General features: G+C 39.4%; 1 protein-coding gene across 1 annotated transcript in view; it reads right to left on the bottom strand.

Moving 5' to 3' along the window:
• Positions 1 to 947: 947 nt before the first annotated feature.
• LOC140932317 (uncharacterized) overlaps positions 948 to 13,730 on the bottom strand; it is a 37,322-nt gene continuing 24,539 nt past the window's right edge. The window contains exons 24-32 of the mRNA XM_073381939.1: positions 12,911 to 13,165; positions 12,045 to 12,374; positions 10,982 to 11,545; positions 9,882 to 10,451; positions 8,025 to 8,299; positions 6,834 to 7,119; positions 5,320 to 5,663; positions 3,966 to 4,214; positions 948 to 1,689 (exon numbers count right to left, since the gene is read on the bottom strand). Coding sequence (XP_073238040.1) covers positions 3,972 to 4,214; positions 5,320 to 5,663; positions 6,834 to 7,119; positions 8,025 to 8,299; positions 9,882 to 10,451; positions 10,982 to 11,545; positions 12,045 to 12,374; positions 12,911 to 13,165 — 2,867 coding nt within the window. The 3' untranslated portion in view covers positions 948 to 1,689; positions 3,966 to 3,971. The remainder of the gene's footprint in view (positions 1,690 to 3,965; positions 4,215 to 5,319; positions 5,664 to 6,833; positions 7,120 to 8,024; positions 8,300 to 9,881; positions 10,452 to 10,981; positions 11,546 to 12,044; positions 12,375 to 12,910; positions 13,166 to 13,730) is intronic.

The raw sequence follows: 13,730 nt of genomic DNA, 5'->3' as shown, positions 1-13,730 counted from the left end.
ATGTTCTCTATCATTCTCATAGCATTAACTAGAGACCTTTTCATAGGTAACTTGGAAACCACTTCCAGTCTAATGCTGCTCTTTATATTCGTTCGTTTTAACCCTGTTAAACACACTGAATCCGACCGATCTCTATTCTAAGCATAAGCGCAACTGGGGAACCGTTAAGTGCTAGAAAATATATAAATAAATTTAAATGACAGTAAAAGAGGTTTAATACTGCTTGGCAAATATCAATAACTGATTAGAACTCTGATGTCTGAATAACGACGGGATGATTTTAACCTGAGTATCAAGTATTATTAAGGGGTTGAGGCGGTGAGGGGTGGGGGGGGGGGGGGGTGGTGTTGGGAGAAGGGAGAGAAGCGTTAGGTTACGGAGTAATTAGTCGAATTAGACTGTAATTGGCTCTTCAATCCCAAAGCCTTCTAATAAAGCTTCTGGCTTTTCCCAATAGATGGTACTGTAATGGGGGTTTGTTTTTCGCAGATCAACAAACCTTCAATTCAATCGGCTTTCTCTACATCAACACACAATGGATTTTTCTACAGAGCTAAAAGGAAAAGGTCACCATCTTTTAAGACAGTCGAACTTACGGAGGCCTCTGCTGATGACATTTACCGAAACCTTTACATTTCTGGATATCACAGAAAACTAGTTCTATTAATTGTTTTGTTATACATTGTTTTGGAGAAAATAACCACAAACGCACCTTCTCTCGAAACACACAGTTTGATACTGCTCTTTAAAATCATGTATTGCGCGCAACTCGATTAAAGAAGTCGGGCTACCTGTTAATAGAGAACTAACTAATCTGTAGGTTGCGCTGATTTCGACATTAATTGTACCCTCTCAGCCAGTGAGAAGACAGACTGAGTGAAACGCATAATTATTCACGTTAGTACGAAACTAAGCCTTTTACGAAAACATAAATATATACGACAGAATTAAAGCTTCGTGACAAGCAACTATGTTTTGCAAGTTTTATTATTGAAAGTTACAAACGATGGAAATAATCTTTAAAAAGCTGTTAGTTAGGGAAATTCTCCATTTTTGCATTTGCTATATTATTTGTCTTCTTTTTTGTTTGAAACATTTAAAGCTCCGTTTGGGTAGAAAAGGCTCTTTGCATAAACCAGTCAGCATGCACGCTAATGAGATCAGAGGTTCCTCGGTGTGGTGGGCGACCTCGATCCCTCGGCTCTCTAGAAGAGAGTAGAACCCCAGGAACGAGATTATCGCCAGTAATGCCTTTTTTTTCCATTTTCAGCCATCCGTTTTCTCCTTTCCATAATATTGAACGAGGCTCCCTTCAATTTTTCGGCATGGAAAACATTTCAAAAATCATCCAATCATTCTGTGCAAAGAAAATCAACTAAATAGGGCATTTTAGGGAAATTGTTGAAATTTCTAGGAGGACAAGAAATTAAACCGAAAAGACCCTTAAAAGAAGAAATGTAGTCCCTAGTGCGAAGAAGGATACAGGAGTTTAGAATATTACATTCATCTGGGCTTGCTGACATCTGAGATTCTACCAGTTACAGCTAATAAACATTCATGTTGCCTGAGGAATTTTATCGCGGAAATTTAGTTGCATTTAAAATTTAACAGTTAAACATTAGAAAACGACATTTGGTGATTTCCCTGAAGGATGCCTTTGTACATTTGGCCTCCCCTTTGTTCACTTTCCTGCAAAAGAAAAGAACACGAACAGGATACATTAAAAAATATATATACAAGAGACCAATGACAACATACACCGGACGTGCATCTTTAAAGTTTTCGCTTGTTGCGATCCTTGTCAAGTTCCTTCCTTAGCTATCGATATTCCCATCATTTCCGTCCTTTTTTTCTTTATTAGATACATCACAGACACCTCTTTCAATCTTTCTGAACTTTTACTAGCAGGCAATCACATGGATGAGAGAATTGGAATGAATGCTCTCTTTTGGACTATACACTTTCAGTGGTTTGCTTGGGTAGAGAGCATTTGCATTCTTACATACAATTCGCTTCCCTTAGGAAACAAATGGTCATTTCATTCATCTTCCATCCCACCGTACCAAGCGAAAAGCAAATACAAGCAAAATTTTGTAAATAGCTAAAGAGGGCTTTTGCGCTATGTCAACAAAATTCAGGGGCACTCAACGAGAATATAGTTCAAAACCACTTAAAAATGCCATTGTTGAACGTATTTCAGTATTTAAACGGTAGATATAGGCATATTTTTATCCCCTAAAAATTTTTCATCTGTTCGGATTTCCTAGCTGAAAGTCTAGTGATACGAAAATTATAGGGATCAAAACTTACCTTTTCGAAAATTTCAGCCACAAAGAAGGCTCCCGAAAATTCCAGGTGACCTTTTTAGAGTAAAAGTCCGTTAAAAATGGGTAATAATACCATTTTTTAGATGTTCGAAAATCCTAGGAGAGGCAGGCAAGCAAGAAATTTAACAATAAATGTTCCGAAAATTCTAGATCTCAAATCGTCGTCCGAACAGATATTTGCCAAAAATTTTTGTCGGGTGCCCCTGACAATTTAAGTGGTTACGTAATATCCGGAGGAATACCATGAGAATAAGAATCAATCAGAACGTCTTTCCGGTTAGCTAATTAAAATATTTGTACTGTAAGAATTAAATGTAGGTAAAAATAACCCTGGAAAGCTTCCCAGAATTGGACACGCAGCACGTCTTGTCTGGGTCGCAATACTTGTTCTGTCGATTTATATTGTCTTCAGGTCAGTCTGTGAGATTGAGAACCCCAAATATTTATATGGTTATGTAACTAAAGTAAAGGGGCATATCTAAATGCCTCCACGTACATTTTTGGATTTTTCTTTGTATCCTGCAACTCGCTTCAATTTCAATTCCACTAATTTTTGCTCCATCACCCAACTGGCACCTAACAAGTGATTAGTTTTACCAGAGTAGTGTGCCTCTCACTCAACAGACAAAAACTAATTACAAGGCAGTTAGGAAGCACAGAATGGACAGAAGAAAAATCTAGATGGGTTCCATTTAATGATCTCAACTTGAAGACAGCCCTAATTTGGCTTTCATAAATTTCTGTTATTCCATTGTATTGTCTGCCTTCCAGGCTCTAACATTCCATTATTGCCGGATACATTTACCGCGGAACTATGAGAAATAGCCTGAATGCACTGAGATTTGGGGTGGCTAAAGTGCGACCTACTGTCTTTTAATATCGCGTGATTTTCAATGTCGGCAGTCTTGGAATTCTAAAAACTTTTTAGAAAAATAAAGAGAACTCTTTACTGGCCTCGAAGAGGCTTTTTATGGCATGGTGAGTTTTTACATTTTTTGGGTACCTTATTATCACTCATTTTCGAGTTAACCCTTTAAGCCACAATATCCACATACAAATTTTCCAAACTGATCTCCATACATCTCCTTTAAGAATTAGTTGAGAGAATTTGATAAAAGGTCATGGAATTTTCTTCTATGATGATCATTTTATTAATTCTCATAACTTTATCTCTTGAGAGTGAATGGATATTGTTAGGAGAAAATTGTTGTTGGTAAAGGGTTAAGGTGATTAAATTTCGCTAAGCAAGTACAATGGTGCTCGCTTTCTAAACTTTTACTCCTTGTTAATAGATAAGAAAAACAAGATGAAATGATAGTTTAATGAATAAGTTAATAATCGGGATTATGCGTCGATTAGCTCTAGCAGGTGATTGTCCAAAACGTTTGTTCTAAATTAAACCAGCCTCGAATCAAAGGGTCTTATGGGTTCTACCCGAGGCCATTGTCTTAAGAGCCCTTGGGGAGAGATGAGCCTTGTTTAGCGTAAAACATATTTTTCAGAGAGGTAATCTCTGTTATGATGGATTTTGTTTACTGTAGGTAGTGTCGACCGATCTATCGGCCGATATAGCGGTCGATAGTCGGTCGACACTCGGCCGATATAGCAGCCGATAGGACTAAAGTGTTATGCACTTACATATTTCTAAGCGTTGCAGGCTTTGGACACCAGCTCTCTTTGAAGTCTGTCGATATCACCAATCACCTTCTCCGCTAAAATGTTATCGGCACTACCTGTCAAAGTCGTCAAATCTTCAGTGTGTAAATTATCTCCGAAGCCAACCGCTATCACCTTCACGCGCTGACCCGTAAGTGGTTTAACGGCGCTTTTCAGCGGGCGAGAATCGGGATCTTTGGACTGTCGTCCATCTGACACAAGGACCAAGACCTTTAAAAATAGGGGATGAAATTATTGACTTAAAGTGTCACTCTCAATACTTTAAGATGGCTACTACGAAACCTTTAAACCGAAGAAAAAGAAAGAAACGAAGCGGATTTAGTCGAGATGAGACAAAAAAGTCAAAGAGTTAAAATAACAGCTCGTGAGGAAATGAACGTAAAGCGTACTGTACACTGCATTTTTCTGGCGAGCACTCAAGATGTCCCATGTGTACCATTTACATGAACAGTTGACTCCCGATAACTCGAACCCTCGCTAACTCGAACCCTGCGCTAACTCGAACCAAATTCGATTCCTTTGGGTTTCCCTCACACATTTACTGTAATTTTACCCTCGGTAACTCGAACGAACCATGTCACAAGCGTGTGACAAGTCGGGAAAAAAACCTTGTGCTGAAGTCCGAAATATGAATCATGCGACGATTTATTTCAGAACAACCTGTTATTTTTTTGTCTATACTTTGTCGTCAATCCACTTCAAATTCAGTGTCCATCCCTGTATACTTTGTACACTCCCTCCCCATCCATCCATATGCTTATTTCCTTACTTCCGGTTATTTGCTTCAAACTCCTGATAACTCGAACTTTTTTCGATGTCCTTAGAAGGATCGAGGTCGACTGTATGACTTTGAATGCAGATGAAGATTAGACAGTGAATTAAGTAATATCAGAAGGGTGGAATTAACCGCCAAAAAAGGGAATTACTCCAAAAAACGCCTCATCTGAAGGTTAATGGACGTGCAGAGAAGGGCGGCTGCTATCTTTTTTTCAGTAAAATCCAGCTAGTGGTCTATTATCGATGCTGCGTTCTTATTGGTTCAGCTACCACCAGGCTATATGTTATAGCCCACTAGTAGCGAAAGGCGCCGGCTTTGAAAACCAAAACATGGGCGGCTGAATCGCGTTTTTCTAGCTAAAGTTGTTTTGTCTCGATATTTTTGACCAACTATTTGGATTTTACTAAAACAATTATTCCTGGAGGCCAAATGGTCTCTGAGTCAATAGCCCATGAGGCCGAAGGCCTCATGGGCTATTGACTCAGAGCCCATTCGGGCTCGAGGAATAATTGTTAAGTATCTTCTCTTTTCACTTACCCTTTGAACCCCCGGTCGCCTCTTAGTGAACAAATCCTGTGATGCGGCCATCAAGGCACGGTCTATTCTTGTCCTCCCTCCTTGGTAAGGCAGTTCGTCTAATATTTTTTGAAACTGGTCAATGCCCATTCGTTCGAATTCAACAAAATCTGTGAATAGTTTCGCAGTATCACTGAAGCTTATTAGACCCAGTCTGGTATCTGGTGAAGAATCCACGAAACGCCTGGAGACGAGCTTGAGGAAATTCTTCTCCCTGGAGAATTTGTCTAGCCCCATGCTCCCAGAAGCATCTATTACGAAGCCCACATCAAGAGTCTCTCTGCATGGAGCTGTTAAGGTGTTATCTGTTGAAAATAGTCATTGTGATGGGCAAATGGGCAGGTGTTAGTCGTAACACACATTCAGGGCAAGAAACCTCAGAACAGACCTTTTTAGTTTGTATGTTTTCTTTCCAAACTCAGCCCAGGTGATGTTCTCCCGGGAATTTGCCTTTTGTTTTTTCCTAAACATGCATATATATCTATATGCACTTGGATGCTGGTGTATAGGACGTAATATGAGGTAAACAGTTTTCTGGGGGTACCATCATGTTGCCTTAAATGGGAAAACAAAACGTACAAGCTAAAAAGGTCTATTATAGACGTAACACTCCTAACCACACCTGAAAGTAACTTTGAGACTGTTCATACCAAAGACATTGCGCAGAGACTTGTATGTTTCTCTTTCAAATCTTGCTCAGGAGTGTAACAGTCGCCAAGAGATACTGTCAGCTGTAGGTGATCTGAGGCATATTTAGACATTATTGAATGAGGCTGAGTAGGATATGAAGAATTCTGCAGATCTAGGAGGGTGTTGTCCACCGAGGCACCTGCAGAATTCTTCATATCCTAGGAAAGCCGAATTCAATAATTGTTTTATTATTCCTTCAAAATAATTCCAAGTTCAAAAACAAGCTAAAACATGCTAACCTTGGTCGATGTATCGATAATGCATCTTTATCGGGAAGTTTAGGAGATAAAGGTCTGTTGAGGTCTGCAAATATACTCCAAATAGCAGATGTCGTCCTTCCTCATGCTGTTCTTACCATGTTTTTAGACAATATTTCGCCGTGAAACGAGTGAAATATCCTCCAACTATCCCGCCATTTTGTTCTAACTACCACAACAACTCAACCTGGTCCCCAGGTTTTCACTGTCAACGGTTCAATAATCTGCAACCAGGCTACACTTTTGACGTCATTTTGACGTCATCGGTTCAATATGACAAAATTCTTTCGAAATTTGATCAATGGTAGGCTAGTCATGGTGAATTATGCTTGTGGTTTTAACCAATCAGATACGGGGAAATATTTTGAATTAATAATAATGAATAATAATACTGAATAAAGCACTAAGAAAAAAGGAACGAAGAAATAAATCCAATTCATGGACTCTCGGTGGCCTTTTTCTGACCTTCTTTTAGTACTGTTACAGGGGCTATTAACTGTTTTGTCAGTGAAAACAAATACTTCTTACCAATAAGTCGAGCTATGAACTCCACCTGTCCAAGCAGATCTGAAAATCGCGTTACGTTAACAATATGTTCCGACCTCTCTGTGATGGTAACCAATTCTTGCCTGTTTAGCCTATTTCCAATTCCCACAGCATAAACTGTGACTCCAAGGACTTGAAGAGGCTTTGCAGCGTCTCCCAACAGAGCCATACCATTCGATCCGTATTGCTCTCCTTCTACAAAAGCAACCACGAATTTTGGCACGGCTTCTGGTGATTTCTGAAGCGTTTTGCCAGCAATTTCTAACGCCTTAAGAATAGAAATCATAAAAAGAGGTGTTATAAATTAATACATACAAGGAAGAAAATCAAATAAAGGCGTTCCATTTTTCATTAAGGTATTCATTTTACTGACCAAAAAAATAAAAGGTTAAGGAGATAAAGCCATGACATCTACTTCAGCGAGTAGCTGCTTCATTGAGCTTTCGATGCTTAAATTCTATTACAGTGAAACCTGCATTAAGCGGGCACACTATCTCACCAATACTTTAGCCCCAGAAACTCGAGAGCCTTCCATGCCATATTTCCCTTTCAAATTAATCTGTCTTAAAAGAACACACTTGTAATGCGGAGACCAGCGAAGGTCCCATCGCTGTCCACTTAATACAATTTTCACTGGATTGATCATGGCGGACTACCTAATAAACGTAAATGCTCAAATTGGCTTCTTCATTTAAGCGCCCCCCCCCCCCCCCCATTCGATACAGAACAATGTGCGCTTCCCTTGAGTTTGAAAATGTTAAATAGGTGCCTTCCTTCGAGTAAGGGCCCTAACTCTCCCCCAAGAAAGAAAGGAAGAAACAACATAAGAACAATAAGAACAACACCGAAAAAAGAAACAAAAACAGAACAAAATAAGCAAACAAACAAACAACAGCAAAACAATGAATGTATAATGTAGAAGTAGAATAGAAGGATCTCAATATATAGACGACCTAAGAGGAAACAGGATTTTCAAAGAGACCACATAAAAGTTATTGTTTCTCTTTCATAGATGCGTACATTGTAGTTTACTGTGACAAAAACGGTTTGGGTTATTTAAGCAGTCTGCCGAATACCTGTAGACAGCCAAATATGATTTGTGCTATCATTTTCTTTACTCAGCCATTCCATGAAACATAAAACAAACAAACAAACAAATGCCTGCTTATTTACTTTGTGGAGTTGATGTTCTCCTCCTTGCCACGTAAGGTTATCAAGTAGAGTGTAAAATTCGAGAAATGTGCCGTAATCATTTAGTCCTATGCTCAACTGCGGATCACTGCCATACAGGATAACACCAGCACGTGTTCCATTAGGGGACACATCAAGTCGCTTAGCAATGGACTTGATAAATTCGACCTGAGCCAAGAACTCACTGGTAGTGCGATATACTGACGAGTCGACCAGGAACAGACCATGCCTTACTTGACGTTGGGATCTGGTCCCGACTAAGTGAGTGAGAAAAAAATGTCATGACAAAAGAACAGTACATCCTGAACAGACAATCATGGGACGGCGAACAATATATCTTTTTCTCACATCTCAGAAGCAACAGTTATAACAACCATCGTCATCATTACTACCCGAGAATTTTTTGCACATCTAAGTAATCGGTTGCCTCATGGTTCAAGTGAAGTGAGATAACAAGTATTAGTATACACACACTCAGTGATCTTGGTGATTAAAGCAATCTGATTGGTTCGCTATCTCGGACTATTCAAAAATATTCACCTCCCAGCGAGTGGATAACGTGTGAGCTCGGTTTTTTCCCATTTTCTTAGAGAAAGATCTTTTAAAAGTCTACAAAATCCTAGGGTTGACTTTCTTTCTGGCAAGAAAAGACTTCGAAGGATTCAAAACGGCGTTTTTCCATTTACTGTTGTTGAGTTTTGTGGTCGATGGATTGTTTACAACTCCCGTTTATTCGCCTAGAAGAGGCAGTTTGGTGAACTCAGCGTTTCCTAACATGAAAAATCTGGCCCAAAAACGAATTTTATTTATGACAAACAAATTTGAAAGCAAATGTTTGCAGAAATTCTACATTTCAAGTAAACACGAGAAAGAATGCTACATGAAGACGACGTCTTACCTCGAGGAACCGAATCGCCATTTTTGTCAGCACTTCATGCGAAGAACGACACAACAAACCTTTTCGGCTATAAACTTGGCGAGTCAACAGAAAACAACAAAGCTCTTCTTTTCTTCTCAGGTAAGGAAACAATTCAAACTTTTAGCGGTTCCATTTAAGTCATTACGCTGTTGTTTGCGAAGTGATAAGCTTGTGAATTGCCATGTTTGAAAATTCTACAAAGATCTACTTTTAAACTCTCGCGTGTCTTGCTGACCTGATCTGTCAATCAAATCGTACTTTTTAATGGTTTCCTCTCTGATTTTGTTGAGATCACTTCGTGTGTATATACTAAAACAATTATTCTTTTCAATCTCGGTGAATAGTGGCTTTAGGAATATTTACCTCGCCACTTCGTGGCTCGGTAAATATTTTGCCACTATTCCCCTCGATTTCAAAGAATAATTGTTAAGTAGCTCATGTCATCCGTTAGTGTACTTGGCCTTACAGTTTCTTAATTCAACTATACACGTTTTGAATTCAATGACAGTAAACATTCAACATTGGATCTGTCCAGACAACCTTATATTTCAATAAGAGTTATAATGTTCAGGTATCGGACAAAATATTCGAGCAAATGATCTTTTTTAAGTTTTGCTTCGAATTGGATTGAAGTCATAAAATTTTTTGTGTGTGTCCTGGGGTCAATTCAATAGAACTTCTACACTTGTAATTTACAAGTGTAGCCTTAAGCTTGTTCCCAGGGTCCTTCTCCTGCGGAACGAGAGAGGGTAGGAGAGAACTCTGGGAACGAGGTTGTTGTAGCCATTGTTTAAGAGTCTAAAAACAAAAGCTACGCTTGTAAATTACACTTGTAAAAGTCTTATTAAATTGAACCCTGCTTGCTTCCGATATGGTGGGTTTAACTTGTTTCTAATCATTTAAAGATTTCCTTAACTTACAAGATACCAGAACATGATCAGTAATAACTCGAACTTGGCCAATCAATTCTTCAAACGACCTTGAGTAAAACAAATCATCAAGTCTTGACGTAATTGTTTCAAGCTCTTTTATATCGACATTGCCTCCAACTCCTACTATGATGACCTTCACCCCAATTTGTTTAAGTAGCCTGGCTGCATCCTCTAGTGAATTTCTACCAAGTGGTTGCTTTCCGTCAGTAAGAACGACCAAGATTTTGTGAGAATCCGTTCGGTCCTTTACTTGAGAGAGGACTCGCGCAGCAAAATACAATGCTTCATCTAAACGCTTTTCTCCGGAGATTTTAGGAACGGCATCGACACCCTTTAACAAGGACTCGACGTTGTTGTAGTCGTCAAATTGAACACTCAGTGCGTGAGAGTCTCCAAACGTTATTACACCAATACGTGACTTGTCTGGAGCGATGTCGAGTGCGCGGGCAAATGCTTTCACGAAGTCAAGTTCCCTCAGGAACTTCTCCTGGTTTATTGATTGAGAAGAATCAACAAGGAAAAGGAAATCAGCTTTGAAGTCTTTTGGTAGAGGAGTGTCTGTCAAAAAACGAAGTAAACTTAAATGCATTAACATGAGGGACTTCCAAAAGTCTACATTTATCATAAAACATCCTATAAATTATGTATTTTTATCACAAAACATTTTATCATTGACATATCCAGCAAATTTGTCCATTGAGCAAGTGCTGCCCCTTTTGGTAAGCTGGGAATTTTGGTTATGGACAAGGGGAGATGTTAAATACAAGAACATGTGTACCATAAATTCAAACATCGAACAATGAACAAAAAAGAACATTACAACCAAATATGAGACAAACCAGGGTGATAAAAATAATATTAATAATTGCTCCCGCAGGGTTCCGAGGAGGTACCCTAAATTCCCCCGCGTAGAGAAGTGTCGTTTTCTTCGTTGTATTGGTAATATGCGAAATTTTCTTGATTTGAAGTGGTGGTCCCGGTTATTTATATAGTGAGATAGCTTATAATGTTCTGGTAGAAGGTTTTGGTCAACTGAAATTTAAAATTTCTTAATTCCTAGTGGATTCCCTTTTAAGTAATTATCTTACCTTCTTGGGATGTCATGTAGACAACAAACAGGGGAGCTTGTTGTTGCAATTCATCAGGTGAAAACCTAAAAACATCACCATCACGCTCAGCCATAGAACGAAGTTCTTGATAGTCAACTCGAGAACCAACACCTACCACTACCATTCGGGCATTGGAATTGAGTAACGGCTGCGCAGCTCTGTTAAGCGGTGTGGGAACAGAGGTAACGCTCTGACGCCCACCGGTCAGGACAATAACATATGTTGGGACACCCGGTCGCGATCTTTCTCTCATTTTATTGGCCTCTTTGAGGGCTGCATCCAGTCTTCTGTCACCAGCATAGTATTGAATATTCTCGACACCCCTCAACAAATTAAGAAGGTTGTCATAGGTGTTAAAACTGATGATAGGACTGGCTGAAGAGCTATACCGTATGACGGCCACTTGCGTCTTATTCACTCCAATCTGGAAATGCTCGACTATTGATTTAATGAAGTTCTTTTGTTCTTTGAAAGCTGAAGACGTTACATCGGTAGACGAGTCCAGTAAGAAAATCAAGTTTGCTCTTGGAAGAACAAGCACCCCTGAATAAAACAGATGTTGCATGTTAGATACTGTATGGAATGACTCTGAAGTCATTTTCTGAGTTAATTGGTAATCTGGCAAATAAAGTAAAAGCCAGATACCCAACTTTGTTATTTAATACAGTGCCGGCCTTAATAAGATCATTCCCTTACATTCAGAATTCAGCTGTAAAAAAAGAAGCCTGTACGACCGGTTCAGACTCCTTTCTTCACATCAGCCAAATCTAATTTCAATTTAGTGCGACTGAAATTAATTTAAATAAATTAAAAAGGAGAAAAGTCAAAATGCGTTAAAAATACATCATATAAGTTGATGCAAGTGAAGTTCGGCGTCTAACTCGCAACCGACCAGTCTACAGCCGTTGTTCACGGCTTAGCCTGGAGTGAAGAACGGCAGAGCCGCACCAAATTTAACTAGCCGTTTTGAATTGACGCCGTACTTCACATAACCTTATTCGGTATGGTTCATGCAAATTACGGCGCCTGATTCTGGTCTTACTAGTCTCTTTATTAGCTTGCTTTATCAGTCTTCTTGCTAACAAATGCACGTTGATGATGACTTCTTTCGGGGATAGAATGATTTTCACATTTTGTGGATTTCTTGTAATTAAGTTAAGTTCACGAACGTCGGGCTGTTTTCCAATGCCGATGACAAGAACGTGGGCGTTGGCATCTCGTAATGGTTGTGAGGCCCTGCTAAGTGGTACCCTGTCTAAAACGCGAGCTTGCAGTCCAGTGGTTATCAATATAACGATCTTGGAGGCTGATTGTCTTGATTGTGAGAGTTGCTGAACAGCTGCGGCTAGAGCTTTGTCAATGCGTCTTTCTCCTTTTGAAAAACAACAAATGGCTTAATGTTACATGTGTACTTTGTTAGATTTGAAATAAGTTTCCTTGTAATTTTCTTTTCCTCGACACTTTCAGCTTCACAAACGGACGCATTGCCTACACCCTAGAAACTGTAATCGCCAGCACCAGCCTACGCCTAAGGAGAAACTATGTCTGGAAGTGCCACGTTATGGAATCTTATGCCAATGAAAGCAGGTCAGTCAAGTTTTTTTTAATGTGCCGACTTTATGTACAAAAGTTAATTGGCCGCGGAATTGAAAAGGTTTTCTTTCAAGTGTTCAATCCTCCACGGTGTACGCTGCAATTTACCAGCAACTTGGATGCAGTGACTTCTGGCGTATTCACAATGATAACAACTCTCTAAATCCCTGAACATCTTTCCTTATTATCGCAAAGATTGCAGGATCAATGGACTAGAACTAACTTCCACTTTAGCACTCGTTGTCTCAACTTGCGCCCACGTATCACTTATTAGTTCAGATTAAAAGAAAGTAAAGTTAAAGAAGTGCAGAATACCTCCGACATAAGCTGCCCGGTCTACGGTTTCTTCAAACCTCCGAAGGCTTGTGTAAGTCATTAGGCCTGCTAACTCTTTCGACGATGAGCTGTAAACTATAAGGCTTGCTCGTAGCTTGTCTGTTGAAGCACCTAGGTTCCTAACCATTGACTTAATGAGGTCCTTTTGAATGGTGAAGTAACTGGGGTTTTCAGCAGTCGAAGCATCCATTAAAAACACGACGTCGGCATTTACTTGCATTCGGCTAGTAACGCCTGGAAAATAGTTATTTCAAAGATTTAAACGACCAAAAATGTCTTAGTGAGTGTTTGCGTGAATGTCTCAAGGTTATTGTCAACTTGCGAGGAAAGCTGAATTTAAGATGACAAATACAACGTCAAAAGAAAAAATGCTGAGTTATATTTCAGATTGGTCTGGGCGGGAAACGAACCCAAGGTTGGGGGAGCACCACGAACCTCTCAGAAAGAGTTGGTACTTACCTACGATAAAATTGCAATGACAAACATGTGTGTTTTCAAAGGCTAACGAACATAGAGGTTATTGAAAGCTTCTTGGTTCAAGTAAATTGAGTTAACCAGCTGGAAGGTTAGGAATTGATAAAATCAAATCATGGTGCCAATTCTGTGGGTTTCTTGACGTTAGTGATTATATATCAAATAAATAAAACAAATGAACATTTCACTTGAGAAGGGAAAATATTCTACCAGATAAAAAAAGCAGAAAAGAAAGGTAATTATACCACCAAAACGCAACTAAGCTGGCGACTGAATTTGCTTTATCATCCGTGTGTAACTGCAACCCCTGAAAGCACGCACGATA

This window comes from Porites lutea, chromosome 3 (assembly GCF_958299795.1).
Source record: "Porites lutea chromosome 3, jaPorLute2.1, whole genome shotgun sequence".
Taxonomy (NCBI): Eukaryota; Metazoa; Cnidaria; class Anthozoa; order Scleractinia; family Poritidae; genus Porites; species Porites lutea.
The sequence above is the reverse complement of the archived record's forward strand: the minus strand, read 5'-3'. Positions and strand labels throughout refer to the sequence as shown.